Source organism: Sardina pilchardus, chromosome 14 (genome assembly GCF_963854185.1).
Source record: "Sardina pilchardus chromosome 14, fSarPil1.1, whole genome shotgun sequence".
Taxonomy (NCBI): domain Eukaryota; kingdom Metazoa; phylum Chordata; class Actinopteri; order Clupeiformes; family Clupeidae; genus Sardina; species Sardina pilchardus.
Genome location: NC_085007.1, coordinates 25,350,584 through 25,358,604, shown reverse-complemented (window position 1 = coordinate 25,358,604; position 8,021 = coordinate 25,350,584). Strand labels below are relative to the sequence as shown.

The 8,021-nt window shown below is 44.6% G+C and overlaps 1 protein-coding gene across 1 annotated transcript; it reads right to left on the bottom strand.

The window, feature by feature from the left end:
- Positions 1-1,521: 1,521 nt before the first annotated feature.
- Positions 1,522-7,956, bottom strand: rnf170 (ring finger protein 170). Its single transcript, XM_062554526.1, has 7 exons — positions 7,875-7,956; positions 7,155-7,319; positions 6,888-6,966; positions 6,182-6,296; positions 5,666-5,739; positions 5,306-5,446; positions 1,522-3,693 (listed from the first exon to the last, which is right to left on the bottom strand). The coding sequence occupies exons 2-7, from the start codon at positions 7,292-7,294 to the stop codon at positions 3,418-3,420; spliced, it is 825 nt and encodes a 274-aa protein (XP_062410510.1). The 5' UTR covers positions 7,295-7,319; positions 7,875-7,956; the 3' UTR covers positions 1,522-3,417.
- Positions 7,957-8,021: the final 65 nt, after the last annotated feature.

The following is an 8,021-nucleotide window of genomic DNA, read 5'->3' as shown; positions in this document are numbered from 1 at the left end:
GTGTGACTAACCCCTCTCGTCTGTCGCCAGCGGAAGGCAGCGAGGGCCAGTGGCCAGTGAGCCGGTGGCCTGCTATGCCAGGTATGCACTGCAGCCAAACGGCAGCATCTGACTCAGGCCCCCAGTAGTGGAGGAGGAGGTGGCGGCTGGGGGTTAATCAGACAGCTGTGGAAATTTTACAGATCCTCATCCACCCTCCTACCTCCCCCCATCTCCAGCGGTTTTATTTTTTTCCTATTGGAGGGTGGTTATGATCTATGATCATTTATTTTCTCTCTTGTGGTCTCTGACGAGAGAGGCGAGACGTAGACGGCCTATACTGTACGTGCCCTTAACGTTCCCAAGATGTCACCTCCAGATGAACCCGACCATTTAACATTTACGTTGACCCCCCCCAAGCAAATCAATGTCAAGGCTGTTGCTTGATGTGAACTCTGATGAGGAAGCCCTATAGCTTCAGCTAGATGACGCGTGGCTCAGCACAAAGCCATAGCTGTGAGTGGGGCAGAATCAAAGAGAGTAGCAGCGTATAGGGGAGCGCCTGGTTTTAAGGTGAGCGTTCTGGACCTGTTAGTGGTGATGGGTGAGTTTAGGAGGACCTCTAGTGGCTCGTGACAAGAGGAGGACTGCGGGACTGAGCCACGATGACTAGCCGTGAGATATGTGACTGGTTATGAGTAATCAGGATGAGAAAAAGAATGCGGCTGTGTGTTTGTCTGGGAGACTTCCACTGTTTAGTTTTTTTTCCAGGCCTCACTGAATCGTTGGGATTCCTCTGGGCTGATTGGGTCTCCTCGGCAGCTCAGTTTTAGACATGATATGGTCAGCTGTGGTGGGTTTTTTAAAAAAGGTTTTCATCCACTTTTGTGTCATGTAAGTTGTAAGTTGTATTATCACTGCCATCGAAGATTTTAGTTTTGTGAACATGATTTTTTGTGAACATGAAGAGCGTGTGTGATCATGCCGAGCTAAGACATCAGTAATGAACTTATCTGCAAAGGTATCTACTGCCACCTGGTGGTGATGTTTCCATTTAAACGAACAACTGAAGTGTCTACAGTTTACAGGAGTATTTCTTAGTAATAGTTATAGTACAAGTTCTACCATTTACTGGCTACGCCTATAAATAAGAAAATTAACTAAAAAGTTGATAATTGAGATTTACAGTTTCCTACCAAGTGCTTTACTCCAACTCTGAGACGCCACACAGATATGCCCCTCATAAAGCTATACCTAAACTCCCCAAAATAATTTTTAATTAACTGGTCATCAGTAATTAGGTTATTAGGATGTTTAATTAACCTTTCCTTGACAAGACTAGTGGTGAACATGACTAGTCCAGGCAACAGTTCCATACAGGACACAAAAAAACAAACAAACAGTGATCAGACACTAAGACACATAATGCTTGATTGTATTTCTAACTGTGTAAAAATGTAAGGTAGGTCCTAGTGAACATGCGAACACGCACACGCGCACACACCCACCCACGCACACACACACAATTACATCAGACCAATATTGAATATACCGTTATAATTTTTATTCCTTGAGAGGATAACAAACATGTTCATATTTAAGGTAATGGGAGTATATGAGCCAGTTATTATAATTTAATCACTGATCCCGTCACCACTGGCTAGTATAGATAGAGCTGTCAGCCTGCAAGGGAGCATTTCGACTCACAAAAAACTGAGGTTTTTCTCTTGAGGAAAAATACTGTAAACATTTATTCTGTATCTGACACATTGTACATTCTAGGTCAATAAAAAGAAATTCATAATAGTGCAATGATTCCTTTTTTTCTTTTTAAGAAAACACGTTTCCCTTTAAGAGGACTCTACACTAGGTGCCAGCCACAGAGATGTTTTTGGGTTTGTTTCGCGAGTTGCCTCTCCGGAATCTGTAATACAAGCGAGCGCAAATAAACTTCCATGCCTCTAAGTGTATGGCACGCCAACACTGAGCGATGATTTGAAATGATATGACCAGTTTTGGCAAATAATTAGCTTATAGCAAGTTTTGAACTACCCATTCATAGACACACTGCTGAATAGCTGAAGTGTGGTTCAGGCTTGAAGAGATTACCGTGAAGTTGTGCACGACAGAAAGGTGACATCCTGAGATTGTGTGAGGAAGGGAAAGCTCTTGGTTTGGCACCCAACGACAACGGGCAGGGAAGGACATACACACAAAGGTTTAGCTCAAGGCAACTGGATAGATTACCACAGTCTGGCATCCATCTTCTTAAAACAATAACAATTAAAGCTAAACATCAACATAAACATAACAAAGAGAAGAGAGGAGGAAGACATGATAAAGAGAGTAAGAGCAGAGTGGAGAGAGAGAGAGAGGGGGAGAGAAGAGAAAAGAGGGAAAAAGAAAATAAGTCAAGAAACAGCAAGATAAAAGGACAAGGAGGAGTGGGGCAGCTGACTGAAGGAAACAATAAAAATGGACTCAAAGAAAAGGCATCAACAAAAAAATCCTATTCCACCACATGACAGACAACACAATAATGAACATGACGTCCGTCTGAGGACCTGTCACACTGGACATCTGAACGAGCGCACAGGCTGGGCTCTTGAACAGTACAGTTTCTCCCTCCTCGTTTCCTAAGTCTCATACACAAGAGCACATTTCCAGTTGAGATCAGGGCTCAGAACAGGTATTACACACGCCAGGACCTGGACAGGACACCTGCACATGCACATATTGCATTTCCTTTAAAGTCGCCATGTTAAATTGATATGTTGGAGTTCAACTCAAGGCTACTGCACTTTCACCTTCTTCCACGGCCCTCAGCTTAAAAAATATATAGTTGAGGGCACTTGAGATGACGACGTCATTATTATCGACATTCTTTTCTCGAGTACTGACATCCGTCCGCAATAGCACACTGCCACACACAAGCCGAAAGTCCGTCCACACGTCCTAAGCCCAACGAGAAATTCTGATCCGTTGTCATGGGACTGTTTGTGTAGGGAATGCCAAGTATGATGATGGCCATGCAGCACACACACACCCACACACACACGACACACACACACACGACACACACAGTGCAGCAATAATAAAAAAAAAACAAAGCTAACTAGAACCCTGACGAAGATTCAAGTCACGCGCCACATCCGCCAACACACACACACATGCCACACACCAGGCCACAGGCCTCATGAGGTGGGAAGACCCAGCACACTCAGCCTTTTCTACCAAAGTCTCGGACCGGATGCAAGAGGGAGCTATGATGTATCCATGAGTGCGCTTGTGTGTGTGTGTGTGTGTGTGTGTGTGTATAAATGAGTGCAGGTGCTGTATTGTGGTGTGTGTGTATGCGTGCGTATGCATGCATGTGTGTGTGTGCGTATGCACGTGTGTGTGTGTGTGTGTGTGTGTGTGTTTGTGTCTCTTCACACATCATCCTCCTCCGCCCAGCCTCTGGGTGACCACCTCGCGGTACATGATGGAGATGTAGATGAAGAGGAGGAGGATGACGAAGAAGTCGTCCATGAAGCCCAGCAGGCCGAAGAGCGCCTCGGGGATGAAGTCGAGGGGCGAGGCCAGGTACGTGAGCGCCCCCACCAGGCACAGCAGGATACGCAGCCGGAACATCCAGAACAGACCGCCCACCGAGAACATCTCCCGGAAGGCGTGGCGCAGCAACGTGGGCACGTCCCGCAAGCGGTCCATCAGCTACGGGAGGGCGGGAGGGACAACAGGGACGGAGCAGGAGAAGAGTGCGGAGAGAACAAGAGACACGGTTTAAATGGAGAGGCAAACGGAGGAGGAAAGCAGAAAAGATGAAGAGAGGAGAGGAGAGGAGAGACTTGGCCCACGTTCAATCACGGCATCTCTCAGTCTTGCTACATTTTCCAGACTTGTTTACTCGAACAACACAGTGCAATAGTGCAAAACAGGTTTTGAGGCATGTTTTTTTGTTGGTAGGTGTGTTAGACGTATTATCCCATCACTAATGGTGTGAATATATGAAACATGCTGTATTGAAAACCAGTGTTGTGCATGAACGAGTTCAAAAGAACGTGTTCATTGAACACGCTCATTTTTCTGTGAACGCTGAACTGAACGCAACACATTTGTAAATAATGAATTTGAACGTGAATTCGCTCAGATTTTGGGAAATGAACGACGAACGTCACTGTTGATGTCCAATTAAACGTTACGGAATTTATTTTGTCCTGAGAAGTCGAGTGACCCTATCTGCTGGCAATTTAGAAACAGTATGTCGTTGTCACACTCACTGCCCACGGGCGCCACTCCTAAACTACAGAAATTTGCACTTCCTTACTACATTACCCATGATCACGTTACGCATGATGCATTGTACACAGAACCGCTGCTGAATGCAATCGCAGAAAGATTCTGCACTTGTCAGTGATGATAGAAGGATGCATAACGTGTTCAAAGAGCCCTACAGTATGTCACTGAACAGTTCCATCGCAGCAGGTAATGCAGCAAGGCAGCCTCCTCCATACTCCCGGTGTAAAAACTAGCCTACACTCTTCTGCTGTCAGGCATGCACAGCTGACGTATTTATTATTAATTATTAATAAATGCGCGGCCGCATGTATTAGGCATCGATATCTGCCATAGACCTAAAAGAAATGTAGGCTATCTGCCCAGCGAAATAAAGCCCATTTACGGACATTCTCAATTAGATGAGAACAACAGGTGGCTGTAGCCTATATTCCGTCAGAAACAGATTTTTATTCAAATGAACTGAATTTGAACTAGTTCAAAATTAAAAATGGTGAACTATGAACGTGAACAGTTCACTTTGCACTTGTGTGAACTGAACTTTGAACTAGTTACTGAAGAGTGTGAACGTGCACAACACTGTTGAAAACCAAGTATGCACAGCGTAGCCAGCTACAGTCATTTACAGATGAAATGGCAAGAATGACATTAAAAGGGGAGTTTGGGGAGGGAAGGGGCAAGTTTGTTTCATTTGGTGCTGTCATCCAGAATCGCTTATAGTACCTTTAAGACTACATGATGACTACAGTAATTATCTATATCAAGCTATTTTTATTACTACTGGATGTTGGTGATTGTTTGACAGAAAAAGCTATTCAGACATTTTTGCAGTTTTTTGTCGCAGAGGCAGAGCACAGTGGTTAATGTGGAAATTGTCTGTGAATTTCAGGATGAAAAAAGAGCACACTTCTTAAGAGCAGCAAATGAAAACAGCAATCGAGGGCAGATTGCCACATGAAAAGTTCTGACCCCCCCCCCCCGCCCCCCACTCCCACCCCCACCCCCACCCATGACCACACAATGCACTCACTGATCTGGGCTGTCCGGAGAACCTGCGGTTGTAGTCCGTGAGGTCCTGCAGGACGAGGTTGGCCTCGGGCTGCCCATCATCCGGAAGCTCGGAGGGGGTAGCCTGCTCCGTCCCGTGGAAGAGCGGAAAAATCAGCGTCACCTGACCACACAACAGCGAGTAGGAAATCAGTTTACAAAACACAGCATACACAAACACAGACGCTCTCGCATGGAGGTAAACCATGGACTGACGGTGGGAGGTAACAGCGTTTCTACATTACTGAAGACATATGAACAGCTCAACTTTCTGAGACTCTCAAATCCAAAAGAAATGAAATCCAGAGTGTATGGTGATAGTTGTCAACTTGAGTCTTCTTACCGTTTGCCTACATATGGGACAGCTGATTGGCCCAAGCCACGTCCCATAGCGCCAGTATGCAATGACGCAGGAGCCTATAAACCAGACCAACAGAGGGCAAGATGAAGGTCAATCAGATGTCACAAAACACCCTCCCCATGGGCCGACCCCCCCCTCCTTCTGAAGCCTTCACTCATGACTTGCAGACGCCAAACTGTTGATTATTACAGGTATATGTTATTATGCTATGATACAAGATTCCTTTTTTTTAAAGTATATTTTTGGGCTTTTTATGCCTTTAGTGATAGGACAGTGGAGAGTGACAGGAAGTGAATGGGAGAGAGAGCAGGAGTGGGATCTGGAAAGGACCACGGGGCGGGAATTGAACCCGGGTTGCCACAGCTGGGGCCATAATACAAGACTCCTAAACACGGCTTCATACAAGCTCGTAGTTGTGAGTCTGCTAAATATCAGTCAACTCTAACGCTTAACTATGACGGTGTCTCATGGGGTACGCGTCGCTCGAGCTGAACTCACCACAGAAGAGGTGGCCGCAGTTGGTTTCCACCGGTAGAGAGGCCTGCTGCAGGCACACAGGACATGACATGTCCGTGTAGAACTGGTGCCTGGGCTCTGGATCTGGCGGTGTCTCCTGCATGAGAGAAAACCAGAAACACCCATACAGTATGTTGCTATCTTTTCATGCATTGGTGCACAAGATCAACGTAGTGTAATATAGCACACACATACAAAACCGGTCAAAAGTTTGACCAGAAACAAACAAAACAAAAAAAAAACAATGCAACTGATCTCAGCTGGTATTCTGTCTATAATGGAGTGGAATGGACATTTCCAAGTGACCCCAAGCTTTTGACCGGTAGTGCACATTATTAGGGCATCTATAAATTAGCTGATAAACGAAATAATTAAGGATTTAGGGGTTTGCTGAAAATATTACGATAGGGTAACCATAGATTTGTAATGTAAGCATTCACATACATCTTCAGTATATATCCTAACAGGTGCCAGAGATTAAACGATGCAAAATGACAAGGTCCACCACCATAGAGGGCAAAAAAGACAATGTGCAGATTTGTACCATAAACTTGACCATGAACAGCATGACACTAATATCACCTTTATATGTTGTGGTATAGCGGCTTTAAAATGGTCAAGAGGGAATGAGGGCGAGCCGGGACCACAGCTTGTCACTGACCCAGAGCAAGAGTGAAAGAGTGTTCACCTGATCTGTCTGTAGCTGCTGTCGAACTGCCCGTACATGCTCTTGATTTTCTGGGTGGATTCTCTGTTGTTGTTCATTCCTTCGTGAAAATGTGGGGGAGAAAACAGTGCAAACAAACTGAGAGAGATGATCTGGCCCTAATTATTACATCAACTCGGTTGTTCAAAACATGTATTACTGTATTCTAGAGTGTTTTTTTGCAAGTGGTATTGACAAAGAACTGAACATATCGTTTTTCGCTGACACAAGTAATGCTTCTACACGTACCTGCACAGCAGCGTAGCCAATCCACCCAGAAAGGTGACGCTCAACACAACAACGAAGAGGACGGGATTGCTAACCCCTTCGATTAAAGAGTCTTCATCTTGTAGCAGACGACTCGCATGCAGGCACTGGTTTTCTTCCATTCCAACGGATCATAATCTGTGACTCCTGATGCATGCATGAAAACAGATAATAGGGAGGTCAACTTTGTGATAATCCCTTATCGTTAGCCACCTGGTTGGATGGTACATTATGACTAAACTACTAAATTAACATGAAATTCAAGTTCGTATATGCACATATATGCAGCCCATCAACACTATCAGTGACTTGTGACGACATCACAGTCATTTTACAGATTAATGTTAATTGGCTAACATTAATGCACACTACATTTTCCTGATTTGTACAATTCGATGGACGAAACCACGTCACACTCTAGCACTCTGTAGGTGTTTCAACATGTTAGCTACGTTAATTCTAAACTAATGCTGTCGTCTGACATCCCTAGAAGATTAACCTGGCTAAATAAGTTAGCTAGCACATATCAATAGCCTCCTCCAGGCGGGCTGTCAGCTGTTGCAAGCTAATGTAACTGATTACTGTCTGCGACAGTGTGCCAGTTCAGAATAGTATGCAGACATCATTCGTCTGAATAAAACAGGATATTGTATTACTAAAGTACACGTTCATGTTTGATAATTTCACAAAAAATAACAATACCTTGAATCTTCTAACGTACAATATTTTCGGAGCTGTGTTTCCGCATTCCTCTTAAGGACCCCTGGTCTGGTATTTGTGCCGGTTGCATGCCAGAGATGTTAGTGATTGTGCTGTTATTTGGTAAAATGTGTTAAAATGAAAGTGATA

What these genes read in the sequence shown, in the direction of transcription:
- rnf170 (XM_062554526.1), bottom strand. Translation starts at nt 7,294, where the DNA reads ATGGAAGAAAACCAGTGCCTGCATGCGAGTCGTCTGCTACAAGATGAA. An exon ending in TTGGCTACGCTGCTGTGCAG is followed by an intron (nt 6,967 to 7,154) that starts GTACGTGTAGAA and finishes ATTTTCACGAAG; the next exon opens with GAATGAACAACAACAGAGAA. An exon ending in AGCAGCTACAGACAGATCAG is followed by an intron (nt 6,297 to 6,887) that starts GTGAACACTCTT and finishes TCTCTCATGCAG; the next exon opens with GAGACACCGCCAGATCCAGA.